The sequence below is a fragment of the Cebus imitator genome, unplaced genomic scaffold (genome assembly GCF_001604975.1).
Source record: "Cebus imitator isolate Cc_AM_T3 unplaced genomic scaffold, Cebus_imitator-1.0 Scaffold72, whole genome shotgun sequence".
Taxonomy (NCBI): domain Eukaryota; kingdom Metazoa; phylum Chordata; class Mammalia; order Primates; family Cebidae; genus Cebus; species Cebus imitator.
In genome coordinates this window covers 5,772,533-5,785,887 of record NW_016107387.1, presented here as the reverse complement: position 1 = coordinate 5,785,887, position 13,355 = coordinate 5,772,533, and the positions used below count along the sequence as shown (strand labels likewise).

Below are 13,355 nucleotides of genomic sequence, written 5' to 3'. Positions count from 1 at the left end.
CCTCTGTCGCCCAGGCTGGAGTGCACTGGTGCGATCTCAGCTGGGTCCCTGCAACCTCTGCCTCCTGGGTCCAAGTGATTTTCATGCCTCAGCCCCACAGGTAGCTGGGACTATAGGTGTGCGCCACCACACCCGGCTCATTTTTGTATTTTTAGCAGAGATGGGGTTTCACCATGTTTGCCAGGCTGGTCTTGAACTTCTGACCTCAAATGATCCACCTACTTTGGCCTCCCAGAGTGCTGGGATTACAGGCTTGAACACCGCACCCAGCCCAGAATTCTTTCTTTTTGAGAAAAACAAGCCTCTGAGTTCCATACACTCTTGGATAAGAACTGGATGCGGGGGTGGGAACCCCACTGAAACACCATACCTGTGACTCATGTTTCCTCTCCCATGGTGGTGGCACAGGAGGAAGAGGGCACTGCTGCCAGGAAGCCTAGTGATAGACCCCTTAAAGCAGAACCATCTCAACCCAAGAATACTGTGGAATAAGAAATTAGCATTCTCTTTGTGATTTTGTGCTGCCCTAGGATTTCGCTCTCAGCCTGGTTGGCCCACACTAGAGAGGCTGCTGTTGGCCTCATTACTGAATTCTCCCAAAGGCATCTTCATTGCGTATCTGCCTGAAAATGCAGCCTGAAACGTCTTGGATCCTCTTAACATGTTCCAACCCAGCAGTGTGCGTCATTGGTTGGTGACCAGCTCCCTCCTAAATCACCCCCTTAACAGTTGGGCCAGCTCCTGCCTTTGGGTGGTCGTTCCCTTCCCAGTGCATCTGCACCCCATGAGGCACTGGCAGGAACAGGACTTGGAGCCAGGACAGCCCTGAGAATCATCCTGTAGTCTGACCCGGGAGACAGCGCCCTCAGCAAAAGGCCTGGTGCCATCATTTGAAGTCTGCGTAGCGCCCACCCTCCAGTCAGATCACAGGTGGGAATCGAGAACAGAAGGTGAGAAACAGATTCTGTGTTCACATGATTATTCTTATTTATTGAGGTCTGTTTATTCTCCACGGGTGCTTTTATCTCCAAGTAAACAGAGCAGGCGCAAATATCTATAATGAATAAATTTATTGTCTTACAAAAATCATTGTCTAGAAATATGGGAATACAAGAAAAGATATTTGCAGTCAGGTGTCTGGTGGTCAACAGCCAGTACAATTCATAAAGGGGGAAAATCCAAGATTCCAAACCCACAGGACAGATTCTTCCTAACAGATGTTAAAGCTTTTAACCCAAAAGGTTTGTGTTTTCAAGCACATTGCAGAGGATCAAGGATTTATAATTAACACTGATTCATTGTCACTGAATGTTTGTAATACCACTTTGACTAGAGAGGTACATGATATGAAGCACAGTCAAAACTGAATACATTAAATTGTTATAGAGGCAAATAATGTCTTCAACATTGTCTTAGTACTGTAGTGTCTAAGGCACTTTCTGTAATGTCAGTTTGCTTAACTATCAACCAAAAACAGGATGCTAAATGTTCACTGTAACACTGTCCAAAGGGAAGGGAGAAGGAGAGATGAAGGAGGAGTCATACCCACTGGCATGTCAACATTCAGGAGGATGGCCTCTGTTCTGGAGGTTCCATAAACCTCATTCACAAACTTGGAACAAGCCTCGGACACAAAACCAATATTCCCATTTTGGGCTCAAAGCAGCGGCTGAATTTGCAAGGTCAGCGTGAGGGCCTGGCTGGCTGGTGGGCCTTCCACCAGCTCAGCTTAGGGGTCCACGGCTGCTTGCTCCTGACGTGAGGAGGGCGCCGGTAGAGCCAGGCGGTTCGGAGACCATCTGGAAGTCTACGTGATCCATGGCTGCCAACCGGGGCCTCGGCTGCACTGTGGCCACTATCCCTGCTATGCACAGATCAGCCCTGGCCAAGGACAGTTCACGTGAGTAGACGCGGGACACCATCGACTTGCGGGGCAGGGCCCCTTGGGGGACGGGCAAGGTAACCCCAAATGGGTGTTGCTTCCAATCCAGCCCACCCCTCCCGCTCTTTCCAAAGCCCCTTTCACAGTTTGCTCACTGAAATAGTGTTGATCATTATTGGAAGGAAATGAGATACAAGTGCAGTTTAGGGTCCACCATGGTCTAGGAGACTTGATGTGGCTGAGGAGTCGGGGGCCACGTGACACAGAACTAGGTTACCTGTCTGTATGACAGAGAGCATGCAGAGCGACAGCGACGACCACGGCGCTGCCCCAATGACCCAGCGACCTGCAACAAAGGGCCTGGAGTTTGTTTGAAAAAGGGTTCTTACCATGTTTATAAAATGGTCTCTTGATGACTATATGGAAAATAGATGCAATGATGAAACAATCTGTTTAATATGTGTGTTCTGTGTGTCTATATATAAAAAGGGGAGCAATTGTACCTAAGTCTGAAGCAGGATACAGTATACGTAGGCTGGAGAGCCTTAAGACACAGTTGATCTTTCAGGAAGGAATCCTGTAGCTTGCCAATTTCCTAAATCTGCAGGAGGCCCCAAGGCAGGCTGGCACCGAGTGCGTTCCTAAGTGTCCCACTGTATCGCCTCCTCTGGCTTCCTGCGACTTTACTCTGACTGGGTTGGCTGCGTCTCATTGACATCACTGGTCTTACTTTCTGTGTCGTCGTCGGAGAGCTCCAGGGAAGCCCCCTCAATGTGCAGCTGGCGCCGGCCAGATCGGCTGGAAGAAAAGCTGATGGGGCCGCCCCGCCTGGAGAGAACAGGAAGCAGATGCGGGTGGGTAAATAGGAGCACATACATGGCTGTCAACATGTTCAGCCACCCAATGCCACGGAACCTGCCCCATGCGTCCCTTCCTCAAACACACGACCTGGTGGGGAAAAGACTGCTTTTCCGCCTCTCCCATAACCCTGCCTGCAGATTAAGCGGAACAGAGTCCTCAGAGAACCGGGGATGTCTCGATTCAGCCTAGGACTGTCTGTGATGGAAACGGTAAGAAAAACGGATTAAGGCCAAGCTCTACCTGTTAACCAGGGATCAGCCAGATAGCAAGTATTCTGAGGATTTGCAGGCCACGTAGGGACTCTGTTGCATATTCTTTTTGTGTTTTTATAACCTTTTAAAAACGTAGAAACCATTCTTAGCTTGGTGGCCGCACAAAAGCAGGGTATACACTACATCTGCCCATTGACCAGATTTGCTGAAATCTCAGCTGACTTGTTCTTCTGGGGCAGAGACTTCAGCTGTAGCTCTCCCATGGGCCGCCGTCTCACTGGTGCACAGCGGCTCCAGTGTGGCGAGGAGGACAGCGCTGAGGAGAGCTGAGGGCACCAGGTCCCGGGGGGAGCTCCTGTTCTGCTTTTAACAGAGGCTGGGACCTCACCTCGCTAGCAGATGTCTGGACGTGGATGGACACCTGACCCAGCTCAAGCCTGGTGCAGTGTATTGGTGTGGTCCTCTAGTCACTGGCAATGAGTGGGCCTGCTCCTCTCTTACTTTCCTCAAAGGATGACTATAAAGGTCGGAAATCATTTTAAACAAGTGGTTCAGGAGAGAGAATGGGTCACTGCACATGAATCTAAGTAAACTTGTCTCCAACCAGCTGCGCGCCGAGCCTAAGCTAACCCGCAGAGCAGCTGCCTGCCAGCTTGGGTCTGCATGGGCGCTCACCTCAGCCGGTTCTTCAGGGTGCTGACCTCGCGGCTCAAACCCTCGTTGGCCTCGGTGGCATCATCCAGTTCCCGCTGGAGTTTACGCCGAGATGCGTTGGCACGTGTAGCTTCTTCTTCTGCTTCCTCCAGCTGGCGTTTAAGCTGCTTCATCCGCGCGTTGGCCTTCTCCATCTTGGGGAGGCACATGAACCAAAACAAAGCAAACTGGTGAATCTGGTGTTGGCCTCTCTGCACCCCAAGTGTGGCAGTGTGGCACCCTGCCTGCCCTTGTGAGCGTGCGTGTACACAGATGTACACACATGTACAGACGTGTTGGGGGCTGGTCAGAGGCTCTGTAACCAGCCTGCTGCTCTCAGCAAAGCCAGCATCTACAGAGCACACTAGGCCAACAGAAACGAAAAAATACTCAAGACTGTTTTTACTGGTGAATTTTCTGCAGAAAAATGAGTGTTTAGTATCTTCACACACATGACCTAATGGACCGAAAGGAAATTGCTATTCTTGCAGAATGCAGAGGAACCAGCAATGTGGGATAATCCCCAACCCCAGGAGACTGCCCAATGCATTCTTACATCTCCTTTCAAGTATGCGCATCTCAGATACTATACTTGGATGCAAGCAGAAAGCCACCCTGGGATGACCTGACCCAAGAACTAAGAGCCTCCCTTTCAGGCCTTCCATTCCTGAGCCACACAGGGACCGGCCAGTGTCTTGTGGGTCCAGCTCACACCACCTTCAATTGTTCTCAGTGCTGTAGTCTTCAAGGGTAGAGGTGGGAAGGGAAGGCCAGGAAGCCTGGCTGAATGAAGTAGGGTCTGGGCCAAAGGCAGTGAAATCCTCAGGGGAGGGAGGGGACAGCTGCCCACACTGTAGTCCAGACAGTTCTGACCCACGGTTCAAAGTTCTGCGGGACATTCCCTGCATCCTTAGAAAAGGGCCTGGATGCAGACACTGAAGACCACCCCGGTGCAGCGTGCAGGACCTCTCTCTCCCCTTCACTTTCTAGTCGCTGTCTCCTGTGTCCACCCTACACCTAGCCAATGCCTCATGACTGCCAGTGATGCCCAGGAACTATACTAGGCATTAGGGAGATAACAGGGAGCAAAACAGGCAGAAATCCCTGCGCTCACCAAGCATTCATTCTACTGGAGAACGCAGGAGCTTTACTGTTCAGTCCTCACTGAACTTGCTTCCTGATCTGCTCTCCCCACCCTCCTGTGAGTGCCCCTGTTTTACCACCTCTGTGTCCCCAGCACCCAGAGGTACCCGCCAGGAACATGGAACGGCACATGTGAGTTGAAACATCAGAATGAGGAGGCTCCTGAATGCCGCCGGTCAGTTGTGCCACCAGTTCACTCTCAACCAGTTCCTTCGCTAACGCGCTTCCAGGGAGGCACTGGCGTACCTGTTCTTTGTACTGATCTGCATGTCGACGTTCATCTTCCACCTGCATGAAGATTTCTTTCAGCTTCTTCTCAGTACGACGGACTAATTTGTTGGCGGCTGCTCGTTCCCTATGAAAGTGGTCACATTAGTTCTGAAATTCTTGAAATGATATTTGTGTGGGAAAAATATTTTAGAAGCCCATTTTCTTTGGGAAGATGACACATGGTGGAGGCATTATGGACCTCTCTGCCCAGAATATCACGACTAATGTGCTGAAACCTCCTTCTGGTCAAAAAAGGAATTGCCTTTAATGTATTCCTCAATAGCAAAAGGTAGAAAAAGCAAACTCTTTCTGCACGTGTAGGTATTAATCACTGTACACAGGTATTCATCACTACTCAGTTATCTTACTTTTTTTGTTTGTTTTTGAGATGGAGTCTCTGTCAGTCTGGCTGGAGTGCAGTGGTGCCATCTCTGCTCAATGCAACCTCCACCTCCTGGGTTCAAGTGATTCTTGTGCCTCAGCCTCCCAAGTAGCTGGGATTACAGGTGTGTGCCACCACACCTGGCTAATCTTTGTATTTTTAGTAGAGACGGGCTTTTACCACATTAGCCAGGCTGGTCTTGAACTCCTAACCTCAGGTGATCTGCCCACCTCGGCCTCCCAAAGTGCTGGGATTACAGTTGTGAGCCACCGCGCCTGGCCTGTATGCAGTGATCTTCTAAACCGCAAATGTTACATACAAGCTAGTTGTCAGTTATACTGAACATAGACTTTTGAAAATACAATCCTTAATCACCTAAACTTTTAGCCTGAGAAACAACCCAATTTATTAAGCGATAGTTTCACTCGAGAATTTACAGGGCTTTGGCAGCTCACACTGAAAACAAACAAAAATCCCCTATGCTCACGCTGGTTAGAGGTGAAACAAACCCATATTTCTAGACAGATCTACATTGTCCCATATGAAGGGGAGGTAACTTATTTGGAGGACTCCATGGAGGACAGAAAAAGTTACTTTGTTCCTTAACAAATATGCAAAAATGGATAGGGTCGGAGTCAGCTCAAAGAGTGAGTTATGTTACTTCAGCCCACTGGAATCCAAGAGTGGAGTGGGAAGTCCTGGGGTGTGGGGCTGGGGAGGATGCAGGGTTCTGGCCATGAGCCCTGCATTTCTGGGCTCCAGGCTCCCCAACCAGAGGGTGAATCCGAGGGTCTGCCCGGCTCTGGGGAATGTGGCCTGATAGCTTTGTAAATGCCTGCCTGCCAGAGCTGTACTGTACAGTTTCTCAGACATTTCAGAGTGCTTGAATACAACAATATGAAAGCTGTTAAGCAATCCCTTCCTGCGGGGAGAAGAAAGGCTTGGATTTTTGTCATACTGCATTTCTTCTCTGCCAGCAAACTAGCATTTCATGTGATGCCACACACTTGGCCAATGGACTTCGGGTGGGAAATACAAACTCGGGGCACGGTGTGGTTAGCCCTGAGCGAGTCCTAAAGCCCAGCCTTCCCTGACTGTTCTCAGAGGCCGTCTGTCCTTCCACCCTCTGAACGCTCGCAGCTCTTCTCTCACAGCCCACGCCAACTTCTGTCTCCCACTCTGGTTGTACGTGTTCTCTGCCCGTGCAGTGGGGAGCCCTTCATGGAAGTGGCATGTCTGTCTCTGACTGAGCCTGGTGGGTAAGTTTTGATATATGGCAACAAAAACCTCTTACTTGGCTTCCTGCTCAAGCTGCTCCTCCAGCTGCCCAATCTTGGCCTCCAGGGCTGAGATGGTGGCCTTGAACTTGGACTTGACAGCACCCTCTAGCTCCTGCAGCTTGGCTTTCAACTCCTTGTTCTGCCGCTCCAGTTGCTGGCGTGCGTTGTCACTCTTCTGGGCGGCACTGCGCTCAGCTGCTAGCTCGGCGTTCAGCGTGTCCACCTGGAAAGGAGAGAGCTTAGTCACTTGTGCCTGAGGGGTGGCATAGCCCTCCCTGGGTGGCGGGTCCCTGAGTGGGCCACCTGCAGAGTGGTCTTGCGGAAGCGGTCGTTGAGCAGCTCCATGTTGCTCTGCTCCTCCTCCAGCTCCTCCTCCAGCTGTGCGATCCGAGCCTCCAGACGCCGCTTCTCATCCAGCAGTGCGGACCTGGCCGGCAAGAGGGGGAGGCAACAGGTCCCAGCTCAGCATAGCACGGGAGCCTCAGGGAAGACTCCTCCACCCACCCTCGTGCTGGAAACCTGAGCAGCCATCCTGAAGTTTCTCTTTTCCCTGCACCCATCCCTGAATCCATCAGTAGGTCCCACCAATGACACTTGCAAACACCCTCCCCCGCTGCCACCACCCAGATGCAGGCCTGTCATCTCTCACCTGGACCGCTGGGGTGGCCTCCAGCTGCCCTGCCTGCCTCTCTCCAGCTGTTCTCCAGACAGCTGCCAGAGTCAACTTTCAGAACACAAGCACGAGCCCAGCCTCCCCCCTCCTCATAAACTCTAGTGGTTTTCCAATGCACTGAGAATACAATTCTCAATTCTCATACGGCATGCTCAAAAAGGTACATGATGAACCTTTGGTTCAGTAATTCAGTGGAGAAATCAACTGAATTGGAAAAAAAGATAATGACTTTTAATGAAAAATGAATTCAGAGAAAGGTCGTATCCGAGAAACCTGCTTGCCAAACCTAATGAACTGGAAAGTGAAAGCCTGCAGTGCCAGTTAGTGCAGACCATGGCTCACACCTGTGGGACTCAGGACTGGCACGGGGTATGATGGCTGAGGCAGCCCAGGCCCAGCGAAGGGGGAGCAAACCACCTGCTGATGCCAGGTGTGTGGACACCTCCAGCCTTCTGAGCAGTGCCCTGAGAACCCGCCCCTGCCCCTGGCCGTGGGAGACTCACTTGCCAGAAGCGCTGTTGGCTATCTCATCGGCCAGTTCGTCTCTCTCCTGCTCAGCGTGTCGGCGGGCTCGCTCAGATGAGGCAAGTTCCTAAGCAGTGGAGACTGTGTTAAGCTCTGGCTGTGAACAGTTTCCTCACCTGTGGAATCTGACAGTGGCTGGAACTGCAGTGACCTTGTTCCTGTCACTGTTTACCTGCACTTCAAGCTGTCATGTAGATGTGAGAAATTAAACTGGCAAGGAAATCTGTAGGCCAGCCAGGTGGTGTGTGGTGTCAGCATCTGACACAAAAATGTCCAGAGGGAACTCTTCGCTGCCATCAGGGCTTTGCTGTCACTTCAACCTAAAGAGGTGGCTACGTTCCTGCCCTTCTTGGAAAGCAGGTACTTCTTAATATAAACTGAGCAGGAACTTTATACAAACCCTGAGTGCTAAGGAACATGAGCTGTACCAATTTACTGCCCTGCAGTGTCTTTCACATACATAGTTTGAGATCAAGTACACTGGCTGCACGGACCAGTGTGGATCCAGGCAGCTGTGCAGCAGCGAGGATCAGCACTCCCACAGGGAGAAGGCAGGTGGGGGCACCCGCGGGGCTCAAGTGTTTGCAGAGCTGGGCCTCTTTCTTGAAGGCGATGGAGCCCTGGCCAGTCAGGCCATTGTGGCTCCACAGGGGGCTCTGTGAGGACTGGGCAGAACAGTGGGGACAGCCGTGTGCCTGCCAGCCCATGAGAGGAACTGCATGATGGCTGTTTTTCCACAAACTTCCTTGGAAAGATGATTTGCCACAGAAAGGAATCAAGGGTGTATTTATTTTATAGAGGGAACTGAGGCCCACCTGGCTAAAGATATTGGCTCAAAGTCCCAAGGCTGGTCAGCAGCAAAAGTCAGGGTTCTGACTCCCTGTTCAGGGCTCTTCCCACCAGCTGCCCTTTCCAAAAGATGCCACATTTGGCAAGAGCACACCTTGAAGGTGTCTTAGGAGCAGGGCTGCATGGGAGCTCCTCTGCCTGCTCCAGCACATGCACCTGCCTTACATAAGTGTGGGCTGTGGGTCCTCTGACAGGCCTGGGGCAGGGTGGGAGTCAGGAGGGAAAAAAAAGGCAGCACCTGCTCCCGGCCTGACCCCAGAGCCACTGACTCCAGACAGCTCTGCCATCTGGCCTCTGGTGTTCTGCCCTCTTGGGCTTATAAGACACTCATTGTCCACTGGCTGGGGGTGCTTTAGGTAGACTGAGGGACACATAGGAGAAAGGAAAGGACCCTGGGGCTTCTAAGCCAAATGAACAGAGGTGTCTGAGGGAAGGAAAAGTGTCAGCAATAGGGGGAAAGGCTGGGCCAGCTTTCCAGCTCAGTCTCTTCTCCCTAATGCACTGTGATTCAGACCTTGCCTGAGAGTCTGAAAGAAACACTTTCAGAAAAAAAACAGAGCATGGTACAGAGAATGCCGCCCGGACACATGGGTAATGGCCCAGGAGCGCTCTCTAGGAGGCAGGCTCCAAGAGCCACAGCGCCTGGGGAAACGAGCATTTGGGGATCTCACCAGTCAACTCCATGACGGATACATAGGGCTTACACATCTACTTCATCGACGAACATGCATTGTTTTTAAGCATACATGGAACACTTAAAAAAACAAATGTGTTCTAGGTGCCAGAGCTCTCTCAACATTTTCTGACCACAATGTGATAAAACTAAAATCAACTTAAAAAAGAAGCAAATGCCATACATTTGAAAATTGAAGCCACAAGCTTAAATTATTCATGGGATAAAGAAGAAACCGTAATAGAAATTAGAAAAATTTAGAATTAAATGACAATAAGATGAGTCCACGTCCAAAATCTGTGGGCAAGATAAAAACAGAGGGGCATTTACAGTTTTTTATAGACATTAGATAAGAAGCTTCCAAACTGATGAGCTAGGTGTCCAACTCAAGCAGTCAGAAAAACAAGGAGGAAAAAAATGGTGAATAGAGGACAGCCGGATGAAAACCTCCCAAAACTGGCTCTCAGGTTCTCTCAGGGTCTCCTCGGCATTTACTGATCTGGTTTTCAGTTCCTTGTTCATTCCTGACTCCTAGAGAGCCGTCTTTTCTTGCAAGCTCAACTCTGCCTTTGCTAATATTTTACCCAATATTTCTAGGTATTTGTATTGGGAGTTTTTTCATATTAACTGATACTAACGTTTAACTTATCTTTCCAGGTTTGAAGAAATTTTGATTATCCATCCTTTACATGGTAATGTGTATATTTAAGCGTGTCTTGCTCTGTTGTAATTCCTGTAGGCAACACTTTATCAGTCCCTACATCATGAGAACTTACAAAAAAGATAAACAAAGGAATAACAGGAATTCAATTAAGGAAACTTCTCTCCTTTTAAGTTATCACATGAGTAGTGCTTCTGTGTAAAGACAGGCAATTTTGCATCACCAAGGTTGGGATTACACAGTCCTTGTACTTATCAACACTAAAGTATCGCTTCCCTTCCTGCACGGGGAGGGAGCAGGCCAAGAAGGTGGCCTGAAAAGCTACTCTTCAGCTCCTTTGCCTTTAGCCAGGTAGAGGAATATACATGAGCAGTGTTGAAGTGATCACTTTCTGTTTCCAAACTGAAGCAACAATAAGGTTGGAGACCATATTAAAAATGGATACTCATGAAAAAAAAAAAAAAAAAAAAAAACCTCAAAAATAAATGCAACAACTAAAATGGATACTGAGATTACAGTGGGCTACAAAGATATTAAAAACTTTTTTTGATCTTGGAGAAATTTCAAGGACAAATATATTGAACAAATGGAAAAGTAAGTAATAAACCAACCTCTTGCAGTTGAAGGATTTCTGCTTCTAGACTCTTCAGTTTCTTTTCACTCTCTTTGGATTGAGCAAAAATCTCATCTCTGGATGCACGAGCTTCTTCTAATTCACGCTGGTAATCCTTCATCTGAGCCTATGATTAAATAAGAAGGTTTTGGGGGTGATTTGCATTCTTAGTTTTAATTTAAAAAAAATTTTTTTTTTTTTTTTTTTTTTTTTTTTGGGACGGAGTTTCGCTCTTGTTACCCAGGCTGGAGTGCAATGGCGCGATCTCGGCTCACCGCAACCTCCGCCTCCTTTTTTCTTTNCAATGGCACGATCTCGGCTCACTGCAACCTCCGCCTCCTGGGTTCAGGCAATTCTCCTGCCTCAGCCTCCTGAGTAGCTGGGATTACAGGCACGCGCCACCATGCCCAGCTAATTTAAAAAAAAATTTTTTTTAAGAGATGAGCTCTCGCTATGTTGCCCAGGCTGTTCTCAAACTGAAGGCCTCAAGCATTCCTCCGCCTGGGCCTCCCGAAGTGCCGGGATTACAAGTGTGAGCCGCTGTGCCTGGCACCATTCTTAGCTTTTAAACATGATTCTTTTTCTAGATTATAAAAGTAATATACATTCACTGTAAATATAAAAGTATATGGAAATGACAAGGATATCATAAGAAAGCTACAGATCAAAATGAAATCCCTTATGAATACAAATGCAAAGATTTTCAACCACATAGTAGCAAAATGAATCTGGCAACATGTAAAAAGGATCATACACCATGACCAAGTGGGATCTCTCTGAGGAGTGCAAGATTGGTTTGACAACGAAAAGTGAATTAATGTAACCATATGATTGATCATCACAATAAAAGTTGAAGAGGCACTTGACAAAATCTAATACGCTTTGCATATAAAAATACTCAACAAGCCATGAACAGAAGGAAATTCAACTCTTGATAGAGGGCATCAATGAAAAACTGAGCCAATATCGTATGTAAGGATCAATGACTGAATGCCTTCCCTCTAAAAGATGAACAAGACAAGGACGTGTTGCTAAGAGCGCTCAAGCATCTCCTGTGGACACTGGACACACGTGGCCTGCTGCCCCACCCATGGCCATGCTGACAGAGGTGCTGTGCTGTCCCCCGTGTAAAAGCCACACAGGTCACGTGGTGCCATGCAGAGACTCCGTGGGCAGCGGCACGTACCTGGAGCTTGCGGAGCTGCTTGATCACCTCATCCCGAGCTTTGTTCGCAGCCTCGATCTGGGCTTCGAGGTCCTTCAGGTCTATCTCCATCTTTTTCTTGGAAGCCACAGCCAGCGCCCGCTGTTTCCTCTCGTCCTCCAGCTCTGCCTCAAGCTCCCGCACCTAATGAACAGCATCGGATTATGCTGGATAAGTCCAAGTATCCACTCACAGAGAGCAGGCAGCCTGTCCTCAGGTGGGGGCTCTGGTGACTCGGGTGAGTAGAACCTTCTGTTACTCTGTAGAGGTCTCTGTTACCGAACAGTTATTATGAACAGAAAACCACAGTAGCTGAATTTTGTTTAAAGAGATCTTTAAATACAACCACCTGGTACAAACCACCCCACTGACTGCTTCAAGGCACATGAGAAGGCAGCTGGTGACCTGAGCTCAGAGTATAGATGAAGCCAAGATGGAAAGACCCAAGATGACGCGGTAACCACGTAATAAAGGCTGAGGTAGGAACGGAGCGGGCGTGGGGTAGTTGCTAAGAGGTGCAGATGGCATGTCTGTTTCCTAAAGCTGTAAGAGTGTGGGGCATGGACACTTTACAGGGGTGTCAGAACCAGTCAGAAACTGCCTTTGATGAGCAGGAAAGTGGGGAGCAGTCAAAGCTGTCCAACGGAGGAGGGACAAAATGAGGGCCAGCTCTGGAGCAGGCAGATGGGAGAGTGAGGATGAGTAAGATGTGGGCTGGAAACCGAGGGGGACTCACTCACTCTGTGGTGCTCTTCTCTCGGTGAGCCCCCTAATGTGCAGTGGGGATGGGGTACTACGCTCACACTGTGCGAGGGGTGCTCAGAAGAAGGTGCTCTGGAGTCCTTAAACCAAATCCTAACGCCTCAGTCACCAGACATGAAGCTGTTGAGCTCCAAACCTTATCAGCCCATGAGTCCACGGGGACAGTGTGCCACTGCCCTGACACGCTCTTCCCAACCTGTCCTGCTTCCTCTGCTTATTCAGCCATAAATGCTTTGTCATCTATTTATTAAGGTATAGGGTCATAAATACCTTAATAAATACCTGCGGCCTAGGTAGTGCTCTAGCAGCTGGAGGCTTGGGTGGGCAAGGAAAGGTCCCTGCCTTCACAGAACTTCCCCTTCCCGTGAAGGATGGCAGCTGGTGTGGGAGCTGGTGTGGAGGCAGCGAGGCCTGGCGGAGTGGTGGCTCCACTGGTCCTCACCAAAGGGGAGAAACAAGGCTGCCGCTGCTGCTCCTCTGCAAGGGTTGGTGTGGGAGAGGAGGAGCAGGGCAGCTGCTCCTGCATAATGCAGAGGTGCTCATATCTGCTTGCTATATTCTGCAGAGGTCCAGGGCTGTACCTCAAGGCACAGGAGAGCAGGAGGCTCCTAATGTAGAGCCACTTACGTGATATTTCAAAGTTTGGTGGTTTAAAAAAATGTCTACAAATTC

At 49.4% G+C, this 13,355-nt stretch overlaps 1 protein-coding gene across 9 annotated transcripts in view; it reads right to left on the bottom strand.

The window, feature by feature from the left end:
- Nucleotides 1–965: 965 nt before the first annotated feature.
- The window catches only part of MYH10 (myosin heavy chain 10), a 152,606-nt gene continuing 140,216 nt past the window's right edge, over nucleotides 966–13,355 (bottom strand). For 8 of the 9 annotated variants that reach the window (XM_017531468.2, XM_017531473.2, XM_017531471.2 and 5 more), the window contains 8 exons: nucleotides 11,904–12,065; nucleotides 10,716–10,844; nucleotides 7,900–7,988; nucleotides 7,027–7,150; nucleotides 6,738–6,946; nucleotides 5,038–5,146; nucleotides 3,631–3,803; nucleotides 966–2,710 (listed from right to left, as the gene is read on the bottom strand). In XM_017531468.2, coding sequence (XP_017386957.1) covers nucleotides 2,566–2,710; nucleotides 3,631–3,803; nucleotides 5,038–5,146; nucleotides 6,738–6,946; nucleotides 7,027–7,150; nucleotides 7,900–7,988; nucleotides 10,716–10,844; nucleotides 11,904–12,065 — 1,140 coding nt within the window. In that variant the 3' untranslated portion in view covers nucleotides 966–2,565. The remainder of the gene's footprint in view (nucleotides 2,711–3,630; nucleotides 3,804–5,037; nucleotides 5,147–6,737; nucleotides 6,947–7,026; nucleotides 7,151–7,899; nucleotides 7,989–10,715; nucleotides 10,845–11,903; nucleotides 12,066–13,355) is intronic. The other variant, XM_017531469.2, reaches the window with a different exon arrangement.